The 26,674-nt window shown below is 43.2% G+C and overlaps 2 protein-coding genes across 3 annotated transcripts; one reads left to right on the top strand and one right to left on the bottom strand.

Moving 5' to 3' along the window:
• The first annotated feature begins 90 nt into the window (after positions 1 to 90).
• On the top strand, positions 91 to 10,073 carry alas2 (aminolevulinate, delta-, synthase 2). 2 transcript variants are annotated; one of them, XM_061782944.1, is made up of 10 exons: positions 91 to 249; positions 1,686 to 2,022; positions 2,115 to 2,210; positions 2,458 to 2,680; positions 2,881 to 3,065; positions 4,192 to 4,371; positions 5,334 to 5,498; positions 7,409 to 7,677; positions 8,539 to 8,701; positions 9,164 to 10,073. In XM_061782944.1, exons 2-10 carry the CDS (start codon positions 1,707 to 1,709, stop codon positions 9,325 to 9,327), a joined length of 1,761 nt encoding a protein of 586 aa, XP_061638928.1. In that variant the 5' UTR covers positions 91 to 249; positions 1,686 to 1,706; the 3' UTR covers positions 9,328 to 10,073. The 2 variants fall into 2 exon arrangements, with proteins under 2 accessions (XP_061638928.1, XP_061638937.1); XM_061782953.1 differs by having other exon boundaries at positions 105 to 249; positions 1,691 to 2,022.
• Positions 10,074 to 10,830: 757 nt separating this feature from the next.
• On the bottom strand, positions 10,831 to 24,729 carry ttc34 (tetratricopeptide repeat domain 34). Its single transcript, XM_061782931.1, has 7 exons — positions 23,790 to 24,729; positions 22,288 to 22,513; positions 19,460 to 19,652; positions 19,202 to 19,368; positions 17,892 to 18,165; positions 17,564 to 17,778; positions 10,831 to 12,405 (listed from the first exon to the last, which is right to left on the bottom strand). Exons 1-7 carry the CDS (start codon positions 24,650 to 24,652, stop codon positions 11,860 to 11,862), a joined length of 2,484 nt encoding a protein of 827 aa, XP_061638915.1. The 5' UTR covers positions 24,653 to 24,729; the 3' UTR covers positions 10,831 to 11,859.
• Positions 24,730 to 26,674: the final 1,945 nt, after the last annotated feature.

Raw genomic sequence — 26,674 nt, forward strand, 5'->3', positions numbered from 1 at the left:
TAAGCGTGTGGTTGTTCAGTGTGCTACTTCTTTCCTTGCATTGCTGCTCGATACACTATTTGCAGTCTGCGAGTGAGTGATGTCTTGCTACTATGGGATGTCATCATCAGTAGAAGCCATCCCCCACGCCGTGACAAGTGGGATGGGTGGGGGCAGAGGTGATTGGCGAATGCGCCAATAAATGTGTGAACACTTTCAACCATCTGCCTACTTGCTCTTTTGAAGTTCGTCCTCAGTGCAGGTCAACAGGTGAGTTTTAACTAATGATAACGTGTAGTTTTGTGGTTGTCATCTTTAACCCTCCCTGTTCTCCCATATTTTAAAAACAAGTGGTTAAAGGAGGGCAGAAATGTCACATTTTGTGATGGTCAAAGATTCATGACCATTTTTTGGTGTACCGAGGAAAGGGTTCAAATAGTATGAGTGATTCATTTACTCTGATTTTAATTTGGTACTAGATGTGTTTAAAAATGCTAGTAACGTGAACATTATCAATAGTGGGGTTACAGTATATATTTGTTTCTTCTTTAATTGCGTGTACAGTGCAATGTTTTTTAAAGGAACTTGGTAGAAATTATTCAAAAGTAATTGTTAACTATTCTATTAAAGTATCACAGGCGAGAGCAATGATGGGCTAATTTATTGCTATTGATCCACAGTCTGCTGAAATTGACCCGCTTTTACTGTAAAGGCCCTTCTTTGACAGGCCAATATCAAGATAGACATCTCACCACAAGAGAAAGCCTCAGATCCTAAGAATTACCTTATCTTTTGACCACAGGCCAGTCCAAGAAAACACACTTCAATTGCATCCATACCTTAACTAATACATGAGCTGCATGAAAGCTTCTACTGAAGATATTGTTGATCATGGATTAATTTCCTGTCGGCTACCTAATATTTTGGTTACCTAAATATTAGTGAGCGCTCTCCATATGATGCAGTGCAATTCCACACCCACAACAATACACGAATCGTTAAAATACCTCTCTGATACCTGAAAAGTATGATTCGTATTATACACAATTACGGATGAAAATCTTATGGTGGATTATTTGATCGGAGCCTCGGCTGATGACGTCTGTCTCTCAGCACCGAAGCGGCTGCCGTAAGAAGATAAACCGCACCCTGAAGGAGGCACCTTCAGTTCTCAAAACATCATATGCAAAATTTTGGCATCAAAAAGTTTGACTGCAAAGTTCCGCCTCTTCCTTAGCTATTTAACCGCAATTATCTATGAAATAATATAAAAAAATACAGGCTGATTGAAAAGTAACTCTCTATTTTAAAATACTTATAATTTATTCATATGTTGTTAATATTTTTCAGAATTTTTTTGTGTGTATATTTCATGATTAAAGGGCGACTTTGGAAGAACTTGAAGGATCGAATACGACAAGTTATGTCTTCCATCCCACAAGAGTTCCTTGTGAAATCAGTTAATGCGGTTCCCAGGCGGCTTGAGAAACTGGTGGCTAATGCTGGCGCCCATATCGAATTTTAAATAAAACTCCATGCAATACACTTTCTTCTAATTATAGTTAAGAAATAAATTAAAAGTACTTAAAAATAGGGAGTTACTTTTCAATCACCCGGTATATAAAAAGACCCAAATATATATATATATTGCTGATGCTGGGTTGATTTTTAACACTGAATAAGAAAAAAAATCTTCCTTCACTCAGAGCAGGAAGAACTGGCTCAACATGGCTGCCTTCATTCACCACTGCCCTTTCTTCAAGTCTGCCACTAAACCAGCTTTGAGGAGATCAAGTCCATTGCTCTCTTTGGCCAATCAATGTCCCATCATTGCACGTCAAATCAGTATCTGCGGGTTGGCCTCTGTAGAGGCAAATTTGATCGCCTCCCCCGCCAGTCTTCCCACGCTGGAGCAACGGAGGATGTTTGCTCAAACGGCTCCTCAGGTGGTGGAGCCGGCGGCGCCGAAGGCTTGCCCTTTCGTCACCTCTCGCATTGGGATGGTCCAAGCCAGCCCTGAAGTGCAGGAGGATGTCAGAGAGGGTAGGAAGCAGCAAAAAAAACATCAACAAACGTTTGAAAAAGAGTTTCAAATGATTATAATGACGTGGCAAACCTGCATGCTGCTTTGACAGGTATGATGATTTCTCTGTTGAAGGATTTAAGGGAGTCTATTTTCCCCAAATCACCTCAAGACAACACCATCACTCACCTCCTCAAAGACAACATGGGTTTGTATGCTGACAATAGAGGTGTAGTATGAGTTAGGTTATGGTTTAAACATCATTTATACGGTACCAATTAAGATCTAGGATATGGCACCGTGGTGAAAAAAGCTTGGTGTACATCATAGCTGGCATGCACCTTGTAATGCACATTGCCACCTTGTAGAACTGGAATTGAACATGTTTGTCATTGTTTGGCCTTGGCAGATGTCTGTGCTATTCTAATATACTACAATTGATCATGTCTATGTAGTTGGGCCCAGCTATGATTATGACTACTTCTTCTCCGAGAAGATCGCCGAGAAAAAGAAGGACCATACTTACAGAGTCTTTAAGACGGTAAACCGGAGCGCCGGCTCGTTTCCTTTCGCTGAGGATTACTCTGTGTCCGACCGCGAGGGGTCCCAAGTGTCTGTGTGGTGCAGCAACGACTACCTGGGGATGAGTCGGCACCCTCGGGTCCTCAGTGCCATCAGGTAAAATGAAGGCAATCGCACTGTGGATGTACCTGTGCATTTGGAGCTCAGTCTATGTCTCCTGTTATTTATGTAGTTCTCTCACTATATCGTGTTAACCGCAGCCCGCTATATGGAAGCTTTTATTGTGGGACATATCCACTTGTCTATCTTGGAAATCTGTCATTCTGTATAATGTGTCATCTTATTTTGCTCCTCAGTGAGGCCCTGTGCAGAAACGGTGCAGGAGCAGGAGGCACCAGGAATATCTCAGGTACCAGTAACTTTCACGCGTCTCTGGAGAAGGAGCTGACCCAGCTCCATCAGAAGGATGCCGCGCTGGTCTTCTCTTCCTGCTTTGTGGCAAATGACTCCACCCTCTTCACTTTAGCCAGAATGCTGCCAGGTATAACCCTGACCTCCACTTTGACATATCAAAACAACAATGCTGCTGATTTTGGATTATATCTGGCACAAAGTGACCATGGTATGGCTATGCCACCAAAAATTTCAATCAGTTCCTTCTTCCTTTCCAGCAATTGATAAGTTCCATCCATCCATCTATTTTCTGTAGCAGTTTTCCACATGAAAGCCAACTCTGCTGGAAAGACTTTCTACAAGAGTTTACAGGGTCTATGTGGGAAATTTTGCTTACCGTATAATCTCCCCTGTAGTTTAACCCAAAAGTGTTTGATGGGAAGTTCTTAGAAATCTAACTACCACACCTTGCGTTGTGCTCTTGGAAAATAAAGGGCCTTCCCCAAACAATTTCTTAGAAAGTGTAGAATTGTCCAAAATGTATTTGCATGATGAAAAATTGTGATCAAAGGGATCTGTGGTGGATCCTTTGGCTACACGTTTGCCTCACAGTCAATAGGTTGTGGGTATGAATCTCTGCTCAGGCTTTTATGTGTGGCGTTTCCATGTTTTTTTCTCCCACATGCCCAAAACATTCATCCATCCATCCATCCATTTTCCGTACCGCTTCTCCTCACGCGGGTCGCGGGCATGCTGGAGCCTATCCCAGCTATCTTCGGGCAAGAGGCGGGGTACACCCTGAACTGGTCGCCAGCCAATCGCAGGGCACATTTAAACAAACAACCATTCGCACTCACATTCACACGTACGGGCAATTTAGAGTCTACAATCAACCTACCATGCATGTTTTTGGCACGAGGAGAACATGCAAACTCCACACAGGTGGGGCCAGGATTTGAAGCCCGGTCCTCAGAACTGTGAGGCAGATGTGCTAACAAGTCAGCCACCGTGGCGCCCAAAACATTCATGTTTGGTTTAATTGAAGACCATCAATTGTGCGAAAAAAGGTGGGAATGGTTGTTTGTCTTTCTGTGCCTGGTACAGTTCAGGCTGTACTCGGGCCTCTCACCCAAAGTCACCTGGCATCGGCTCCAGCTCACCTGTGACCCGGAATGGGACATGCAGTTGAAAATTAATGGGTAGACAAATTAACTGATGAGGAGGTGTATTACAAGTGAACGATTAATGGTGTGTGTTTGCTGTTCCACTCACAGGCTGTGAGATTTACTCTGATGCTGGGAACCACGCCTCAATGATTCAGGGCATCAGAAACAGCGGATCTGAGCGCTTCATCTTTCGCCATAACGACAGTCGACACCTGGAGGAGCTTCTGCAGCGCTCAGACCCAAAGACTCCCAAAATAGTGGCATTTGAGACGGTGCATTCAATGGATGGTGAGGATCACAGCATGTTCTATTCCATTTGAAATTGTAGACAGATCCCACTCCCACCCATGAATGTACTTACAATCAGATTTTACAGATAACTTCCTCACGATTATGAGCAATATTTGAAAAAAATCTACTTGTGCAAGGATGTATCAAATAGTCATATTTGCACTGGTAAAATTACCAAACTAATAATGGGTCCCCGCCTTCCTCTCCCCATCATTGCTCGCGACAGGCGCTTAACCTTGCTCATTTCTCACATCCTGTTCTGTACTGCCCGTTTCTGTCCTCTCTCATTTTGTCCTCTTGGTTAGTTGTTGCATGTCCTCAACGTGTGCCCCCCCCCCCCCCCCCATCCACAAATAAGAACACGATTTGACTTTTGAAACGTTACTTGTGGTCAAATATCTAGACTGTCTAACTATTATTCTGCTGTGGTTCCCCTATTCCACTTGTCCGTTCTGTCCCTCTGTCTGTCCCCTAACACCCTTTATTGTAAACATCAGAAAAACTACAAAATTAAAAAATAAGCAGAGGGAGTATTTCAAACTCCCCTGTTGCACAGCAAAACTGTTCTGGCACAAAAGGCATACAAATCCACCAGTCTGCATGGCCATGCAGCTGAACAGGACAGGTTAAAAAAAAAAGAAAAGAAAAGAAAGAAAATGGGATTGGTAGATTTGGGAGTGTTCATTTTTTATGTACTTTGAGAGTCTTTTGTCATCCATCATTGTTTTTCGTGGGAGGAAATTGTTACTCTGCTGCAGCTTTATTTCTCTCTATTATCTTTTTAGCATCTCTGTAAAAAGTAAATAAATTGTCTTAAATTGACATATTTTTAATTTTCCTAGTCATAGGAAACCCTACTCTTTTCATTTTATAACGATAACCTATGCATTTAAACAAGCGCTTTATCGTCTCAACTTGGGCATTTGAGTCATTTATTTTTCTGATCTGTTTGTTTTCAGGCGGCATATGTCCCTTAGAGGAGCTGTGCGATGTGTCTCACCGTTACGGAGCGCTGACATTTGTTGATGAGGTTCATGCCGTCGGCCTATATGGAGCCCATGGAGCTGGAGTGGGGGAGCGGGACAATGTCATGCACAAGATTGATATTGTGTCTGGGACTTTAGGTGAGCGTCTTATGTGGAGAACCCTCCCTTTTTATTCACTATTTGGATTTATTTTCACCGGCCACACTCTCCTCTTGGCTAAAGTCACACTCACACCCACTCGGTCTAACTGTCACTGTCATAGTGCCAACATTGCTATGATAACTCACACATGAGGGCCTGGAGAGGAGGCGCTCTCATCACAGGAATCAGAGGGTTATCAGCAGGGTGTCAGCTCAACTCCCGCTGCGGCTCTGGTGATAAAATAACATCAGAGGTTGTGTCGACTTTTATGGCAAATTCACACTTTTAGCTAAAAATGTGCAGGCAAACCGACATTTACACTTTAAACCAATACAGGATTACAAAGCTTGATTTCAAAGTGTTTTGAGTCATAACGGTAGTTCAAATAACATATACCTGTAGTATGACTTCATAGCATCCTATTGTAGTGTCTCTTCATAACAGAGTTGGAAAGTTTTCGTAAGCAAGAAACTTGAAGATACACACCTAAAATCATACTGACATTGTATCTTCTTGTTCAAAAATAAACATTCTAAGCTGCTATTTTAAAACAGGGCATTAGGGCAGACATCTGTGCTCAAGTGCCACATTTGAATTTTAAACAGACAGATGAGCCAGGTCATTCGCAGATGATAGCGTGCATGCTAGCGTATGTTTTTAAAAAGGCACCGGGACCAAAACTGAGTTCGGTTGTACTTTATTGAAGTATTTAACAATGTACTCACGTTATTTTTTTTATCATTCCTCATCCACAAATCCATCAAAGTCCTCATCTTCTGTATCCGAAATTCTCCATTAAACATGCCGGGTTCCCTCTCGTCAGTCTCGTTTTCGGGGGGCTGTTCAGCAATGATGCCGGCCTTTTCCTGCTTCCTCCACTTCCGAACCATCGATTTGTTGATCTTGAATTCTCTCGCGGCTGCTCGATTCCCATGTTCCTCCGCGTAACTGATAGCGTGCAGTTTAAACTGTGCTTCGTAAGCGTGTCTCTTCGTAGGTGCCATTTTCGGGGGTCCTTAGCCAAACCGATGTTGTTTGCACATACCGGTGCTATATACCTACTGGGGGCGTGCCTTTAGCGTCATCTTTCACGCGCACCTTTTCACTGCATGCTGTCCTCAGTCACGTCAGCCTTTCCTCTATATAAGCAGCGTGTCGGCAGGAAATGCTCCCAGTCGGTCAAGCGGAGCGCTCATCAAAGTCACACAACAACATTTACAGATTTTGGAGCTCGGTGCACACATAAGGCGCGCCGCATTATAAGGCGCCCCGTCCATTTTGGAGAAAATTTAAGACTTTTAAGTGCCCCTTAAGGGCGTGAAAATACGGTATTTATTAAAGTACATGTTAAATGTGTATTTAAATTTGTTTATTTTACTAATGTGTGTTATTTTATTATTTTCAATAACTCAATAAATGAAAAAAATGAATAAGCACCTTTAAATTATTCATTTTTCAGTCATTTTAAAAAAAGAAAACATCCATAAAAGTGCATGCAAGTCTTTTTACAACAAAATGCTATTTCTCCCACAAAATGGTCATTGCACCGGTCTATTGCAATATTAGTTATTCGAACTGCTCTAAGTGCTAGAGGACTCTGCATCTTTTTGCACAATTGTTTTTTGTCAATGTCTCTGTCTCCAAAGTGTTCTGTAAATTGACTGTCTGTTGTACTAGAGCGGCTCCAACTACCGGAGACAAATTCCTTGTGTGTTTTGGACATACTTGGCAAATAAAGATGATTCTGATTCTGATTCTGATAAACTAAGGACCAGTGTAACCTGCTTACCTTATAAGAACTGCACAAAACAAGCCTCTCTGAAATAGAAAATAGTTTCATTGAGATGGAAATACTGTATTTTTAGAAAAAGGTGTCTCCTGACCCCATAAACAATCTGCTGTTCCAGGCAAAGCCTACGGCTGTGTGGGAGGCTACATCGCCAGCAGCGCCGCCCTGGTGGACACGGTGCGATCATTTGCAGCCGGCTTCATCTTCACCACCGCCCTGCCTCCCATGGTCCTGGCCGGAGCCCTGGAGTCTGTGCGGGTCCTTCAGGGCCGCGAGGGTCAGTCCCTACGCAGAGCCCACCAGAGGAACGTCAAACACATGAGACAGCTGCTTATGGACAAGGGCCTACCTGTGGTCCACTGTCCAAGCCACATCATCCCCATACGGGTATGGAGGTTTCCCAACAAATTTAAAAATCATCGCGTGGGTTTTTTCTGGGTACTCCGGTTTCCCCCCACATCACAAAAACAGGCATGGTAGGTTAATTGAAATTGCCCGTTGGTGTGAATGTGAGTAAGCAGAAAAACAGATAGGCCTACCCTGGTAGTCGAAGTACTGATTCAACTCTTAGTAAAAAGGCACAGACTGTTCCGAAGTAAAAAAGTGAAAGTAAAACCATGGATGGAGAATATTTTTGCTTCACCAAATCGGTTGTCGTCATTGTTAGGCCTCCCTATTTCACATCTGTACATGCCACTGCTGTCAAGATAAAATTACCTTTGTCTGTTTACATCTTTTTGTTTACCTCGTGTCATCATCCGTAGCAGGTGAAAAAAATTAATGAGCCCATTAAAAAAAAAAAAAGTGTAGAAAGTAGATATTTGTTTTCAAATGTAAGGAGTAAAATTAAAAAGTCATCAGAAAAATAAATACATTGTATAAAATAAAAGGAAAAATCAGATAGCTGAAAAAATGTACAATACAGTAACAGTGAACTGTATTTGTATTGTGTTACCTCCCACAACTGTATATTATTGTATGCATGAAACAGGTTACAGTGGAATTTTTGTTTTTGGGGGGAAAAAGGTGGGAAGAATTTTTTAAAGTGTAATTCACTAACTTCCCTTCATTAAATAATACATCTAGATGTTTGATGGGCCACATCTTAATCGCCATCTACGGCCATGAATTTGTACATCGGACAATGATTCACTGTCACATAATCACATCATGTGCCGGCATACCTAATGAAGTGTCCAGCAAGCTTTGGTCATCACAGTTGTTTTTTGTTGTTAATCCCATCTGCAGGTGGGCAATGCAGAGCTTAACACCAAGGTGTGCGACATCCTGCTGGAGAGACACAACATTTACGTGCAGGCCATCAACTACCCCACAGTGCCTCGTGGAGAGGAGCTGCTGCGCCTGGCTCCGTCTCCTCATCATCAGCCTGCAATGATGGAGTACTTTGTTGGTGAGTGGCTCTTGTTTTGTCCTTTGTAAGGACCAAACTGCCGTTGCCATCATTGTTGCTGTCATCTTGGGACAATTAGTGTTGTTGATATGGTGGTTGTTGTGCCCCTTGTTCTCCGGTCCCTGCCCCAATTGCTCAACCACTCTATCCTATTTTGTCACTCTATCGAGCCTGGTTCCCTCTACTCTGACTCTCCATCTCAACCCCACCGTCTGAGGCAGAGGGTAGCCCCACAGAAACTGGGTTCTGTTCGACGTTTCTTCCTTAGAAAGAATTATTCCTTGATTCCGTTGCCAAGTGTTTCTACATGTAGGCTTCAGTTGGTTTTGTTTCATGTATGAGGAGTGCGGTTCTTGACCTGCTCAATGTGTAAAGTGCCTTGAGATAATTTTCTGCACCATATAAATAATTTCATTTACTCTCCCAGGCTAACACATATCAACGCAAATGTCACATTCACAGAGAAACTGGTGGACGTTTGGCAGGAGATAGGGCTCAAGCTTACCAACCCCACGGCAGCTTCCTGCACATTCTGCGACCGCCCACTGCACTTTGACCTCATGAGTGAATGGGAGAAGTCCTACTTTGGAAACATGGAGCCCCAATACATTACTCTGTCTGCATAGAGGACATGGAATCTTAGCAGCAACATAAGCAGTACTTCAAATTTACTTTAAACACATTTTGCTTTCTATATACCAGAAGAATATAAGTGTTAACCTCTAACATATCACCATTTAGGATTGTATAGTTTATTCGTGTTTCATGAATGACTGCTTGCAGTTTGTAGATGTGGATATGATGGGAATTATGCCTCTCCTAGTTTAAAAGCATAAATCCTGCACATTGGGCACTTTCTTATCTAGATGTGTTGGTTTGAATTAAACAAAGTTGTGTGAATTCCTTCATGTTGTATGATAGAACCATTGCATTTGGCTTCCACTTCTAGAAACAAATCAGTCAGCAAACTGACATCAAGGATTCTAGCTAATGCATGCCGTTGGTTCATTAATAAATTAATACCTGTAATCTCTCTAATAAGCTCTAATTGTCTTTTTTGAGCTGTTATTTTCTTTTCTAAGGCACTTGTTGTATGTACACTTGAATGTTGTACATAAAATAATGGACTAAATTTTACAGCAAACATGATAAATGTGAAAAAAAATCACATTCTAATGGCAAATATATAAAACTGACAAAATATTGTATTTTGTGTCAAAATAGAAACATTTTAATCGCATTTTTGGAAAATACTCCAGCTTCACCATAACATAGTGCTGAATTTTAAAGGGAATAATTGTTTTTGTTTGCTTATCCAGTATTCATTTTAAATTCCTCATTAAATAAAGTGAGAATGCATGTACAAACTTTAGACTGCTCTTGAATTCTTCCCAGTTTTTAGGACGTAAGGCTTTATAGCAATAATCATTTCAATGGCATTATGAATTTGTATGCGCATGTGCCCAGAAATGCCTTCTTGATTTGTTTGGCAGCAACAGTTTAAAAGCACTATTGCCTTGGTACATACCCCCCGCAAATAACAAAGATTCACACCATATCAAATTTTACACATTTGTTGTCATTCGTTTGGATAATTGATTTTTCGCATTAGTTCACACTAATCACATTAATAGGCCACATATGTTGTGCCGGCACGTGACCGAATACATCACGGACTTTTTTGACTGTGAGGTAAACATAGTGGAACATTGCAAGGAACAGTTGCATTACCATAACTGTATGACTCGTATGACCACTTCTTCCAAGCGTGTGATAGGAGGGGAAGTGTACTAAACATGAGTATGCATCACAGCACAAGTTTTTGCCAGCCAAACGCACTGAACTGTAGGTGTCAAGTGGCCCCAAGGATGGCATGGACTGCAAAACATGAGGAAGCTCTTGAAATCTTTAAATGGGCCCCGCCTCTCGCCAGAAGATAGATGGGATAGGTTTCAGCAGCCCGCGACCCTAGTGAGGAGAAGCAGTAAAGCAAATGGATGAATGGATGGATAACTACCATGTGCACCCCTAAATACCATCCATCCATCCATCCATCCATTTTCTGAGCCGCTTCTCCTCACTAGGGTCGCGGGCGTGCTGGAGCCTATCCCAGCTGTCATCGGGCAGGAGGCGGGGTACACCCTGAACTGGTTGCCAGCCAATCGCAGGGCACATAGGAACAAACAACCATTCGCAGTCACAGTCATGCCTACGGGCAATTTAGAGTCTCCAATTCATGCATGTTTTTGGGATGTGGGAGGAAACCGGAGTGCCCGGAGAAAACCCACGCAGGCACGGGGAGAACATGCAAACTCCACACAGGCGGGGCCGGGGATTGAACCCAGGTCCTCAGAACTGTGAGGCTGACGCTCTAACCAGTCGGCCACCGTGCCGCCCCCCTAAATACCATGGGGGCTATTTCTTTTCAAACTAAATATTAATTACCTGTTCAAAAGAAAGGAAAATATACAAATTTAGTTGAATTAAATTGAATATTTATTCATCGTTGCTGGCTAACGTGCACTGCTTACATTCTGCCAACAGAAGCTAGTTCACAAAAGCAGTCAGTCTTGCCAACTTAGTGATTTGGTTGCTATATTTAGCGACTTTTCTGACCACTGGAGCAAATTTTTTTTTTTTTAAAGCGACAAGTCAGTTCAAATCCCGTTAAGAATGTAATCATTTTCACATTTTGTTCAACATGACAAGAGCCTGGAGGAAGGCAATCACTGAGTCATTCACGCTGAACATGATGTCCATCTATACGTTCCAAAAAAAGTGATTTAGCCATATTGGAAACGTTTGACCCGAGCTGCCAATATTTTGCCGCGGTCACCTTGACTCACATGTACAACAAATGCTGCATGCATGCGAGGATTTCAGATAAATGTATATGTGATATGTCACTATCATATCAGAGCTTTTAATTCTCCCAAAGCCAAGGTAGGGAAAAGTAATTGGTTTAGTATGTTTGTTTATTGGCACACTGTTCCCCAAACTATTTGTAGGTATGGACTTGGGAAAAAATATATGAAACAAAAAAGTCTAATTTACTGCACATTATTTAGTGTACCCCAAAGTTCAGCTGGAAGTCCCCAGTTTGAAAACCACTGTCCTAAAAGATAGTGGACTGGGTCACCAATTGCTTTGTGGACTCACTAGTTGACATTACAGGGGCTGGCCATTTCTCGTTTGACCTTTGCCCTTAGTCGGCGCAGTTCTGCATTGTCGCCGTCCACAACAAGGCCACATTCAATCAAGGCCCAAGCTTTGCTGAGCTGCTGTTCGCTATACTGCTGCAGTGCGCCCCTCAAAAAGCACTTGGCCAGACGTAGCCTCCCGGGACCTTCGTCTACACATCGGATAGTCCCCTCCCTGTGGAGCTCAAGGGCCCTGCTGTAGTCCTCAAGAGCATTTCCTTCTCTGGAACACAGCACCAGGCTGCGTCCGCGACAACACAGGTCTTCTGCCCATACTTGGGGACTGTCAGACCAGCTGGCATCAGAAGAGCCGTGTTTCTGAATGACTCGATCAAGGTCGGCTATGCTCCGCTCGTGTAAGCCAAGTCGAGCGAGGCAAGCTGCCCGCTGGCGAAGATACTGGAGTCTGTGTTTGTCTGCTGCTCGTACTGCCACAGTCAGGAGAGAGAGGGCCTGATCCCAGCATCCATCTGAAGACCTGCTGCTGGCATCCTGTGCTGCTGCCTGCATAGGAGTAAGATGCATCAGCCATGCACAACATCATGACCAATTACAAATAAAATAAAGTTCAGTTTTGATTGACAGTAGGTATTACAGTATTACCCTGCTAAATCATGGTTCACATATTGCGGCCAGGGTACATCGCTGATTCCTATGTGGAATGTACTGTATCTACTTGTCCATCCATCCATTTTCAACACCACTTATCCTGGTTTGGGTCACGAGGCGCTGGAGCCTATCCCAGCTGACTTCAGGCAAAACCTACACCCTGAACTTTTCGCCAGCCAGTCGCAGGGCACACATAGACACGGACAACCATTTGCACACCGTCACTGACTGGGAACTGAACCCACGGTGCCCGCACCAAAGTCAGGGGAGTGCACCGCTACACCATCAGTGACTGTATCTACTTGTCGATCATGAAAATCCTTGCCATATCCCGGGCATTTCTTCTATGATTTTGAAATCTGAGGTTTGCAGTGATTTTTTTCTTATGGGCTTATATGCATGGCGAGCCACAGTCACTGATCCACTTTTCATTCGTTCATTGACAGCAAAGAGAACAGACGTCACTGCGGCTATCCTGCGTGCAGTTTGCCTTTATACTCAAGCGCAGATGTGCTAACCAGTCGTCCACCATGCCGCCACGTTTGGGAACTGAGGAAACAAATTGTTGAAGTTTTGTAGGTGGAATGCTTTCCCATTTTTGCTTGATGTGCAACTTCAGTTGCTCAACAGTCTGGGGTCTCTGTTGCCATATTTTGCACATGATAATGTGCCACACATTTTCAATGAGAGACAAGTCTGGACTGCTGGAAGGCCAGTCTAGTACTCGCACTCTTTTACGATGAAGCCACGCTGTTGTAACACGTGCAGAAAGTGGCTTGGAATTGTCTTGCTGAAATAAGCAGGGACGTTCCTTAAAAAAAATGTTGCTTGGATGGCAGGATATGTTGCTCCAAAACCTGTATCTCCCTTTCAGCATTTATGGCATGTTCACAGATGTGCAAGTTACCCATGCCATCGGCAATGGCACATCACCATACCATCACAGTTGCTGGCTTTCGAACTTTGCACTGACAACAATCCTTTTCCTCTTTGGCCTGGATGACACGACATCCATGATTTCCCAAAACATTTTGAAATGTGGACTCGTCAGACCACAGTCAACTTTTCCCACTTTGTGTCACTCCAGCTCAGATGAGCTATAGCCCAGAGAAGCCGGCGGTGTTTCTGGGTGTTGTTTATATTTAGCTTTCGCTTTGCATGGTTGTTTTAACTTGCATTTTAGATGTAGCAATGAACTGTGTTAACTGACTATGGATTTATGAAGTGTTCCTAAGCCCACGTGGCAATATCCTTTACACAATGATTCTGGTTTTTAATGCAGTGCTGCCTGAGGGATTGAAGGTCACGGGCATTCAGTGTTGGTTTTCAGCCTTGCCGGTTACATGCAGAGATTTGTACAGATTCTCTAAATGCTTTGATGATATTATGAACCTTAGGAATAGAATAGAATATTTGCAAACAAGTAATGTTTATCAGTTCGAACATTAACTATCTTGTCTTTGTAGTGTATTCAACTGAATATAGGTTGAAAAGGAGTTGCAAATCATTATACGGTATTCGATTATTATTTACGTTTTCTGGGGTTTGCAACACAAGACACTAAAATACGTACAGTATTTTTTTATATAACTTTTACGCTTACAATTGTTTTGTGTGCGTGTTCAAAGTGCGTGGAAATTTAATTTTTTTTAATAGTCTCTCTATACCATGGATTTTCACTCATTGTGGTTAAGTCGAGAACACGTCCCCAGCAATAAACAGGGTTTTACAATACATGAATTATTTTGATTGTGGAATTGCTCTGCATCATGAATAATATTTTTGGAGTGTCCATGTCATAATTGAGGTAACACAATTGTTAGGAACAGCTCTCATTATGATGCTGTATAGTTGCCCACCACTGCTAAATACATAATATTGGAAAGTTGAACCAAAGCAACTCTTGGACTCTTCTTGGTTGTGGACCATTAATGTGAAAAGGCTTCATCAGTTTCAAATCTTGTGCAGAGTTCCCCTATTCTTTTTTGTGGTTTGTTCCCTGGCTAGTGGCCTTTCCGCCCTCTCTAAATAGAGGAGGAGGTTTGCACCATCACTTATCAACTTACAATATTAACCTGACATCTATCCCCCAAATATTGTCTCACTCTATAGGTAAAGTGTCGCCTCGCAACCCATTTTGTCACCAGGCAGGTGAATGTTCAGTGGTTATGCATAACGGTCGAATGACTGGAGTCTGTGTTTGTCTGCTGCTCGTACTACCACCCACACCTGGCAACAACGATTTAGAACTGAAATTTGATTAAAGATGAAACGTCTCAACAACCAGGAACAGTTGCCTCGCTTCAACTTTTAATATAATAATACTTTTATTACTGTTATTAGTATATTAATATGAACATTATGATTATTATTAATTAATAACATTATTATTTTATTATTATTATTATTATTATAATGTTCCATCGAGTTGGTGTATTTGAATAATGGACAGATGGTGTTTTTACATTCACCATATATAATTAGAGCACAGACCTCCGCCAAGGTCAAACAGAATATTAATTGCCATATTTGTGCCTGTTAGCAGGTTTCCTCGTTCAGGGAGAATGAAGAAACAATGGTGCAATTCTAATATTGAGGTAGGGTGGTGGCGGCACGGTGGCCGACTGGTTAGAGCGTCAGCCTCACAGTTCTGAGGACCCGGGTTCAATCCCCGGCCCCGCCTGTGTGGAGTTTGCATGTTCTCCCCGTGCCTGCGTGGGTTTTCTCCGGGTACTCCGGTTTCCTCCCACATCCCAAAAACATGCATGAATTGGAGACTCTAGATTGCCCGTAGGCATGACTGTGAGTGCGAATGGTTGTTTGTTCCTATGTGCCCTGCGATTGGCTGGCAACCGGTTCAGGGTGTACCCCGCCTCCTGCCCGATGACAGCTGGGATAGGCTCCAGCACGCCCGCGACCCTAGTGAGGAGAAGCGGCTCAGAAAATGGATGGATGGAGGTAGGGTGGTTCGCAACTTTATCCATATCCTCACTGAAATGTAATGAGTAATGGCATCACCCCTCTACAAGATTTTGTGGAAATCATTTGATTTGATCATCAAATGTCAAACATTGAGTTTGTTGGTCACTGTAGACTAATTGCTTGGTGGTGATGTGGATGCAGTGGGAATATTTGTGTCTGATGATGTGTCCGCTGCATGTGCCACATGCTTAGATCTATTACACTAATTGATGTGTAATTCAACAGCTTGGTGATGAAGTGCAGCCATTACGAGAAAAACTACAATCCATACTACCCATCAGTTACCTTGGAGTTGGGAGTGCACGTTCACAAATGGGTGGTGACTCGAATTGGGAATCAAATAGGCGTGGAAACGCGATCATCGAATGAGAATTTTCTGACTCAAATCAGAACGAATCTTAAATATCATACTAATTTTATTCTGACAAGAGCTGTAACTGCCACCATGCTGTATTTACAAATAAAGATGATTCTGATTTACAGGTAAAAGGGTTAGGGTTTAGGGTTAGGGTTACCGATTTCACAGTTGGGTGCTGATTCGTGATAGTTAATGTTCGAACTGATAAACATTACTTGTTTGCAAATACATACAGTTGGGTGCTGATTCGTGATCTCCAGGATTTTTTTTAGAGATATCAGACACCATGTCATTGGTAAAACACAGTACTTTGGTGTTCTTCTCACTGCTAAAACGTTTCACATCCTTGACAGCTCCATCACCAACTATTAATGTTTGGGGTGCCATTTTTTTCTTATATGATTTAGTTTCATACCTTTCAGGGGTGGTGGGGGATGAGCATTCTTGGCCAGGGTCTTGTAAAAGTGGCTCACATCCATTTGCAAGTCTGATGTCAATGTTTTGCATTGACTTGCGTTCTATTTTCTTGCCCTTCACTGTTGCGACGGTCCACGGCCGCTCACTCAGCGTTGAAGCAGCCCGCAACGCAGGAGAGCCGGATTCCTCCATAATCTGCTGGTGTTGTGTCCTCCCTTTTAGATGTTGTTCCATATTTTAGGGCTTTGCTCCCAGTAAATTCCAGGGAGAACTGCTGGCTGGTCCATTATCATTTCCACAGTCCACATCCGTCCTCTATATTGAGATAAGTAGCTACCTGTTAGCACACTTCTGCTCACCATTTTGAGACATCGGTAGAGGGGTTTAATTCCCCGACTGTCCATTTACATCCACATACACTTCAAGACGGTGGATTTACGTTTCCAGGATTGACATCCTCTGCAGCAGTCCGAGATAGCCCTCAGTGGAAAAGGGAGGCATCTTGATTGCTGGTCTTGTTGCTAATAGCAGGCTTGTGCTAATTAGCAGGCCACGCTCACGTAATGGTGAGATCAGAAAATATTGGAATATTGCAGCAACTGACTGTATCTACAAAAAAGTACAGTACCACAGGTTTAAAAATATCCAGGAGTCGCTACTTCTAATTTTTTCATTTTTAAAGAAAAACAAGTTTATCAGCAAGAAAAAATTTAACCAAAAGCGAAGAAAGCAGAGCGGGCAAAAAAGTGTCTCCACTGTACAAGAGCGAGAGTAGGGTGTACAGTACAATAATGTAGTTCCTGCAGTTGATCATGGATCACGACTGCATATAGCCATGCATATAGCTTGCTCTTGAGGACTACAGCAGGGCCCTTGAGCTCCACAGGGATGGGATTATCCAATGTGTGGACAAAGGACTGGGGAGGCTATGTCCGGCCGATAATCTCAGCGGAAGGAGACGTCTGATTGCCGCACAAGGAGCTGTATGGATGTTCGACGAGGGATCCTGGTTAAAGTAACCCAATTTAAACTAAAAACAAAAACTTTTCCGGAGCGAGAAGCAGTAACCAAAACAGGCAACCAAAGTGCAGCTGCATACATTCTTTTGGGTTAAATAGAAATCCTGGCCCCGCCTGTGTGGAGACTTCCCAACAAGGAGCATCAGTTTAACATTTTGACCCAGAGAATTGTCTTTTAAATCTTTTTCAATCAATTTCCAAGGCTTGGAAAAATTGACAGTGCTATCAAAAATCATAAAAGGAATTTGCTAATTATGGCTCACTAGAAATTGCACACCTTTGCTACCTGTTTCCTCTGATTGAGTGGGATTAGAGCCAACAAAAGGTCCAGACACGACGGCTCTTTCTCAGCGAGCTTGCAGAGTTTGCGAGCTGCACTGCAATAGTTGTGCTGCCAAGCCTCTATCGCACCTGCCCTGGCCTGAGCTGCAGCATCTATTGGCTCCTGGCTCAACACCTGGTTCAAGTGGGCACCTGCCGCCTCCACTTCACCTAACCAGATGGACCATAACAGCAGGAATACAAATATCAGTGAAAACTGAGACAGAACATTTCAAGGAAAGCCACGCTGTGTATTCAGTACGCAAAGATTGTCTGAGTCACACCTTTGGCTAAAAGTATGTCAACACAGAGAAGATGCCATCTGGCGGCTGCGCAGTCAGTCCTTATCAGAGCAGCACAGATTATGGAAGCCTCCCTGAGCTGCTCCTCATGGCAGGGGACAGCATTGGTGACCAGGAAGTCTGACAGGCTGCTCCTGCAGAACTGATGCAGCCAATCACAGACCAGTTTGCGTGCCCTGTCCTTGAGTGACGCAAGGTCTTTGGTGACCTCATCAATGTTTATCTGTAGTGCCGCCAGGATGTCATGCGTGCATTCCTGCAGGTGAAGGAAAGGCTGAAGCTTATTTTGCTGGGATGGAATCAACATTTTAGGGGGCAAAATTAATCTCTAAAATACAGGGGCATCTAAATAAATAAGACTATTGGGAAAAGTGAATTCATTTCAATACTGCAATTAAAAAAGTGATAGTCATATATGTATATTTATATATGTCTCGAGAAACTGGAGTCAATCCAGAAGTACACCGATTTTCCTCATTTGGGTTACGCATGAGCTGAATTCTATCCCAGCTGATTTTGGGAGAGAGGTGGGGTACACCAGGACTGAGCATCAACTAATCACAGGGCATATATACACAAACAGCCATTCGCATTCCTACCTATGGACATTTAGTCTTCATGGAATGTGGGAGAAACCCAGAGACAAACTCCACACACAAAGGACCCCAAATTCGAAAACCAAACCTCAAAACTATGAGGTCATGCTAACCACTAGTATATATAGTATAGAAAATTACATTTTTAAAAAAACGATCAAAATTACTTTTAAATCTAGAAATTTGGTAGGCGGCAGTACAGTTGCCTTCCTGTGTGGAGTTTGTATGTTCTCCCAGTGCTTGCGTGGGCTTTCTCCAGCTACTCTGTCTTCCTTCCCCATTCCAATTCAGCTGATCAGTGCAGGATGTACCCCACCTCTCACCCAAAGTCAGCTGGGATAGGCACCAGCGCACCCCTAAAGAGCATAAGCGGTATAGAAAATGGATCCATAGAATTTAGGTAGAAATTGGACACCTGAGAAGTTCATATGCTGTGTGTTTAATGAATCTGTATAACAGTCAAGTTTAAATTTATTTATTGAACTATGAAATAAACAACCTTTTCAATTATATTTTAATTCATTGAGATTTACCTATACATTTGGAGAGAAAAAATAATTGGGACACCTGTAAATTAAACCAATAGTGAAAAATGCATGCAAGCATCCAAGCATGGTTTTATGGGCCCATCACAGGTTATTGTGGAAAAGAAAAGACGTGTGCCCCATTGTGTATATCTGTATGTCTGAGTTGTACCTTTTGCTGGTTGAGCAGGAGGTATGTGAAGCCTCTTCCACAGAGGGCTTGAACATGTTTGGGGTGTTCCTTGAGAATGGCACTGAAATCAAAGATAGCTGTCTTTCTTTGGCCGAGCAGAGCATAACACCTCCCTCTCGCCAACAAGAAGTCTGTTGCATCGCCACCTGGGAACGTTAGAATTACTTGGTTTGTTCTCACACCACCAACATATACCAGAACTTTTTTTTTTTTTGAATGTTTTTTTTATTTTTAAACCAGCGATGATGATGGCGATGGAGAGGTACGCCACAGCCTCCCTGATGGCGCTATCCTTCGTCGTGCCATCCAGGATGCGTTTGGCAGCGGCGTGGCAGCGTGCCTGCAACAGTGTTCGGTCCTTCTGCTTTGCCACCGCCAACAGGGGGCGCAAGCAACTGGTGTCGCCACATTGAATGAGCTTTTTTAGCAGCTGTAAGCGAGGAAGAAAGGGAACTACAATCTGATTCTTTCACTGGAAATTATGAGAAAATGTAAGCATTGTAAACATGACTGCATATGAGAATACAGATTAATCAATAAACTTGCTTTGGCAGGAACTAATTCCCTATGAAGAACAACAGTTCACCCAAAATCTTTATTCCACAGAAGCAAGCAGTGCCACACATAAAAAATCATGAGTAGTTGATGCCGCCCTTAAAATGTTTTATAATTGCCAATATTAATCACTTAAACCGTAAGTATGCAACAAACACTGCTCCCAAAACAGTTTCATATTATTTCAAACTCATTTTGCAACATAACGCTTAAAAATAAATGGCTTACAGATTATTTGATATCAAAACAATGCACCGGAATTATGTTTTTACATGCACATGCGGCAACAACGCTATGTAAATTCCACTAACAAGCCAAGATAAACTTAGCTCCTCCCCAACATACAAAGCTTGTTTCTCAGGATCGCTGGAGTAATTTCCCATTCAGACAGGGCTTTGGGGCTATCTTGTGGCATCTTATGAAAGACCACAAAAACCTTGAATAGGTGAGTTTTTCAGTGAATAGCTGGGGATAGGTTCCACAGGAATAAAACAAAAATATGTGAATTTGTCAATAGTGAACCGTGAGAATGCAGGTGTTCGTGTATTTGACCCCACCAAGTTTTGTAGTAGGTGGCCTGTTTATTAATCCTGTTACAAAATAGTTGTTTTATTGATTTTCTGCTTTATTCCTGTGACAAAGGCTGACAATTAATAGTAAGCAATTAATAGGGGTCATATTAGAACAACCGTGTCGTTTGTAACAATTACCAGACCCCAACTTACAGTGGGTACGGAAAGTTTTCAGACCCCCTTAAAATTTTCACTCATTTTTTATATTGCAGCCATTTGCTAAAACCATTTAAGTAATTTTTTTCCACATGAATGTACACACAGCACCCCATATTGACAGAAAACAAACGGAATTGTTGCATTTTCTGCAGATTTATTAAAACAGAAAAACTGAAATATCACACAGCCATAAATATTCAGAGCCTTCGGTATTTCGTAGAAGCACCCTTTTGAGTTAATACAGCCATGAGTCTTTTTGGGAATGATGTTTTTCACACCTGGATTTGGGGATCATCTGCCATTCCTCCTTGCAGATCCTCTCCAGTTGTGTCAGGTTGGATGGTGAACGTTGGTGGGCAGCCATTTTCAGGTCTTTCCAGAGATGCTCAATTGGGTTTAAGTCAGGGCTCTGGCTGGGCCATTCAAAAACAGTCACGGAGTTGTTCTAAGCCACTCCTTCGGTATTTTAGCTGTGTGTTTAGGGTCATTGTCTTTTTTGAAGGTGAACCTTCGGCCCAGTCTGAGGTTCTGAGCACTCTGGAAAAAGTTTTCATCCAGGATATCCCTGTACTTGGCCGCATTCATCTTTTCTTCGGTTGCAACCAGTCTCCCTGTCCCTAAAGCTGAAAAACACCCTCACAGCATGATGCTACCACCACCATGCTTCACTGTTGGGACGGTATTGGACAGGTGATGAGCAGTGCCTGGTTTTCTCCACACATGCCACTTAGAATAAGGCCAACCATTTCTATCTTGGTCTCATCAGACCAGAGAATCATATTTCTCGCCATCTTGGAGTCCATCAGGTGTTTTTTTTTTTAGCAAACTCCATGCAGGCTTTCATGTGTCTTGCACTGAGGAGAGGCTTCATTTGGGCCACTCTGCCATAAAGCCCCGACTGGTGGAGGGCTGCAGTGATGGTTGACTTTCTAGAACTTTATCCCATCTCCCGACTGCATCTCTGGAGCTCAGCCACAGCCTCTTTGGGTTCTTCTTTACCTCTCTCACCAAGGCTCTTCTCCCCCAATTGCTCAGTTTGGCCGGACAGCCAGCTATAGGAAGGGTCCTGATCGTCCCAAACGTCTTCCATTTCAGGATTATGGAGGCCACTGTGCTCTTACAGACCTTAAGTGCAGCAGAATTTTTTTTGCAACCTTGGCCAGATCTGTGCCTTGCCACAATTCTGTCTTTGAGCTCTTCAGGCACTTCCTTTGACCTCATGATTATCATTTGCTCTGACATGCACTGTGAGCTGTAAGGTCTTATACAGACAGGGGTGTGGCTTTCCTAATGAAGTCCAATCAGTATAATCAAAGACAGCGGGAACCCAATGAAGGTGTACAACCATTTTAAGGATGATCAGAGGAAATGGACACCACCCAAATAAGTATATGAGTGTCACAGCAAAGGGTCTGAATACTTATGGTTGTGTGATATTTCAGTTTTTCTTTTTTAATAAATCAGCAAAAATTTCAACAATTATGGTTTCTCCTGTCAATATAGGGTGCTGCGTGTACATTAATGAGGAAAAACATGAACTTAAATGATTTTAACAAATGGCGGCAATATAACAAAGAGTGAAAAATTTAAGGGGGTCTGAAAACTTTCCGTCCCCAATGTATAATAGCATTGAAAGCTTTGTTAATGCATTGTTGAACTGCTGCCCCATGTGTCACTAATGAGTAGTACATGGATGGGTAGATGAAATTCAATATTGACCAACAAATTATAAAAGGAAATAAAAATTGTCAAGGGAAAAGACAAGAGGTTCCTCTATACCTGATTGGTGTCATAAAGAAATCCCCTGTGCAGCTGCAGCAAGGTGAGTCGGGCCAGGATGGCTGCCCGAGGACTTGTAGGCCCGATGGAAAGCAACAGCAAGCGATACGCCTCCTCCACTCGTCCCAGCTGGTACAAGGCATCTGCTGCTAAAATCTGAGGCCCATCAGCGCCTGCTTGGAGCTCCATGAGCAGCACAGCAAGGGAGTGAACACCAGCAGGAGACCTGATGTTATATTGGGGATAAAATGCAATATGGAAAGTTGTTTGAGCATTTATTCAATAGCCTTGATATCCAGATTAAGGTTCTTGTATGCTCTTTGTTCTTATTAGTAATGCAATTCAGCGCACTAGTTACTTCCTTTCCACGACTGCCTTCCACGACTTCATGACATTTCTGCACATGGTTCCAGTAAGACACAGCTGTTGTACAAGAGCACTGGATTGTCTTATTAGTGAGGACAAAGTGTGCTAGCAAGACAAATATGAGAAATAAATGCTCAAATAGATTTCCATAGTGCACAGTAAAAAAATATGACAGGATAACATTTACAGTGGTGCGATATAATAAAGTACAAACTTGTTATTGTACTTGAGCAGATTTTTCAGGTATCTATACTTTACTTGAGTATTAATTCTGATTTCTTAAATTTTACTCCCTGCATTTCAAAGCCGATTTCTGTACTTTCGACTCCTTTATCAAAACAGGCTTGTTACTTTTTCAGCCTCCTTGGGTGAGGATATGATGGAAGAAAGACATGAACAGAAAGAGGTCAAGTCAGCCACGGTTGAAATCTTGATTGATTGACTGATGGATTGTGAGGATTTACTGTATAAGGCGGAAAAGGGTAAGCAGTAACACGGAGGAACTTGAATCAGGGAACATGAACAACATTGACGCAACTAATTTGGAGAAGCAAAATATTCCTCATCCATGGCCTTACATAAGAGAAATGTTGTCGGCTCCAAGAATGATTTGTGGTGAATATTGTTGTGCCTTGACAGCCTAAAGACTTCTGATCCTAAAGCTTCTGGGCAATAAAAATTTCTGTCTAATGGGAAAAAAACAGATAAGCTGCAGGTAAAGTATATTTTTCAGTTATTATTAACTAATGTGACATTTTGTTAATTCACAATGTTTGCAAAGCTATGGGCATGTTGTTTTGATAGCATAAATGCTTGAGCATAGCCAGCACTAGCTAGCTTGCTAGCGTAATTTGTTATTTTTTCTTCTCCGAATGAGCGCTATGCAAAATGAGGGAAACTATTTTGGGTGCAGAGAATTTTTTTTTCCATGTTAAGGTATCAAAACTGGTTGTGTATATAATTGACGGTAAAAAAAATGTTTAACTATTTTGCATTTCAGTCTGTCCTTTTTTACTTTTACTTAAGTAAATGAGTACTTCTACTTATATACAGAGTGTATGCCATTAATAGACATTTATCCTTAAACTGATAGAGAATGGAGCTTTTGTATGTACATTACATGAGACCAGTAATACCCAGCTCTGTGCTCGTCTGGCTTCGATGTGGCATGCAGCTGACCCTCCTGCTGGGTTTGCTGGGAGTTTTCACATGAGGCCGAATGGCGGCCTCCGGCCCCCTCCAGCATGACCCGGCCCTGCTCCAGTAAAACAGTCAAAAGCAGACCCCGGAGGTTCCACGGCACCAGACAGCGAACGGTCAACACAGTTTCCTGTGGGCGCAACCTGCTGGCTGTCACATAGTCGAGTGCTGTGAGGTAGTTGAACCCCCACGTCATGCGCAGAACCCCCCTGCCACAGAGTGCCCGCACACAGCTGGGTGGGTGGGGGGCGTTGTGTTCGATCACAGCCTGGAAGTCCTCTAGAGCCCCCTTGTGGTCATTTGTAAGAAGTCGCGCATATCCACAGAGAACTTGCACGGTGGTTTGATAGCTATGGTGAGCTTTGGCAGCTGCCAGCTTGCTACAGATAGAGAGGGCCTCCTTGTGCGCCCCCCTGAGAAGAAGACATTCGGCCAGTCGCACCCGCAGCTCTCGTCCTCCACCGTCAGGCTCCAAATGGCAAAGGGTCCGTAACTGCGTGATTGCAGGGTCCAGAAGTTCCACTCCCTCTGGGGACCTCAGGTCCGTTCGGATGAGGACCACCTCCCAGAAAGCAGACAGCCCCTTTTCAGCCTGCTGACGAAGATGGTTGAGAGCAGCTTCGCCCATACCGAGATCAGTGAAGAGCCTTTGGAAGTTAATTCGGGCACAAGCAGGGTGCGCGTCGAAGGCTTGGCCCAGATCCCCGCATGCCTCGGCAACCCGCCCACCCGCCGAGAGGAAGGCAGCTGCTCGGCCGGTGAAGATCCTTGCTCGTCTCTCAGGTGTGTCGTCGACCATCTGCAAGATAGCAGAATACACATCTGCACTGTCGCTGAAGCGGCCAGTGAAAAACAAATGTGCCGCCTGGAGCTCCAGCACTTGTCTATCACCTGGTGAGAGCTCTAACAGGAACTCCACCAGTAGAGGAGCAGTTTCAACATTCAGCTGTTCATTCTCCTTTTTGGTCACTTCAGACTTGCTGTCCAGCATCAAGGAGGGATGCCAGTGATGCATTTGCTCTGTGAAGGCATTTACTATTTGTGGTATTTGAGAAGGTTGTCTGCTCTTGACCAGTTTGACAGTTTCACATTTGTTGCTCTTGTATGAGTTGAGGTAAAGCTTCAGACCCTTTGCTCGGTTGGGCTCGGACAATAAGCAGGCCAAGGCACGAGTTATCTCCAGCGCCACACAACATATGCCATCTGCTTTGGGCTTTTGTTTACCCTCAAGCAGAGCAGTACATCGAGCAAAAATCTCCTGGCTATCATGCCCGCCACTCAGAAGGAGGGACTCCATTTTGAAAACGGTGGCCGAGAGATTATTAGGGCAGAGGGTGGACAGAAAGATAGCTACCAAACCTTTACTGAGTCCTTCGGCAGGCTGTATCTCCTGGTGATTGTCAAGCCAACTTTCTAGAATCGAGATGACCCCCTGGAGGTTGGACATCTCCATTTTGCGCATGTGGGACATGGTTATTGCAGCGTGAGTACTGAAGGCAGACATGTAGAAGGAGGTAGCCCGCACCAGCTCCCCGGCCTCCAGCCACTTGTCTGCATCCTCACACAGAAATGAAACCTTGATGCTAGGTCTCACCAGGGCAGTCATGATCACTGATTATATCCTTTCACTTGGACACCAGCACATAAGTCACCTGGCAACACAAAACATGAGTTTTAAATGTCATAGATATTATTTGTGGAAAACATGTTTGTTTTAGAAGGGTAAATGTCACTCATAATACCACACAAAAAAATAATTGTGTTGGTTCATTATTTTTTTTAACTGCCTTGATATTTATGAAATAGCTATGAGCACTGAGTGAGCAAATTCGCAATATTAAAATATTAAAAATATTAAAATATTTTTTTATAGGGATCCACCAATACCGATACCAGTAACGGTAAATACAGTAAATACCTTCTGTGTAAGAGCCATGTGTAGCTGTGTGAATGTGAAGATACTTGAAAGAAATGCATGACAAGACCTTTAGGCTATTGCAAATTTGAGCTCTGCAAAAAGGATGATGAACTCCGCTCGGGGGCGGCACGGTGGCCGACTGGTTAGAGCGTCAGCCTCACAGTTCTGAGGTGCGGGGTTCAATCCCCGTCCCCACCTGTGTGGAGTTTGCATGTTCTCCCCGTGCCTGTGTGGGTTTTCTCCGGGCACTCCGGTTTCCTCCCACATCCCAAAAACATGCATGAATTGGAGACTCTAAATTGCCCGTAGGCATGACTGTGAGTGCGAATGGTTGTTTGTTTCGATGTGCCCTGCGATTGGCTGGCAACCAGTTCAGGGTGTACCCCGCCTCCTGCCCGATGACAGCTGGGATAGGCTCCAGCACGCCCGCGACCCTAGTGAGGAGAAGCGGCTCAGAAAATGGATGGATGGATGGAACTCCGCTCGGGCGGGAATTTCCAGTGAGCCTGCTTCACATGCACTATGATGAGTTGTATTTCTTTGATGGTATGTAATAGTTGCTAATTTGGTGTTCATGTTCTGTTTGTGTTTTGTGTTTTACTGTGTATCGTGCTCATAACAACTTTCGTTAACCGTTATGAGCCCAAACTGTGACTTGTGTCGCCTTTAAAGTGACATTTTGCAGACGGAAAGACACTTTTGTTGTGCAGCTGAAGCTATGTTGCAGGTACTGTAACTGCGTGCATCTATGTGTCAGTTTCATTGTATTTTGTTTGTTTCTACATTGTTATTTTTCACCAGTTTGGTCGCGTAATTAATGGTGACTTGCAGTTCAGTGTAGCTGCAGTCATAAAATTAAACTTGGCCTGCATCAAAAAATTTAAATGTGAAAAGAACGTACAC

This window comes from Phyllopteryx taeniolatus, chromosome 1, assembly GCF_024500385.1.
Source record: "Phyllopteryx taeniolatus isolate TA_2022b chromosome 1, UOR_Ptae_1.2, whole genome shotgun sequence".
NCBI lineage: Eukaryota > Metazoa > Chordata > Actinopteri > Syngnathiformes > Syngnathidae > Phyllopteryx > Phyllopteryx taeniolatus.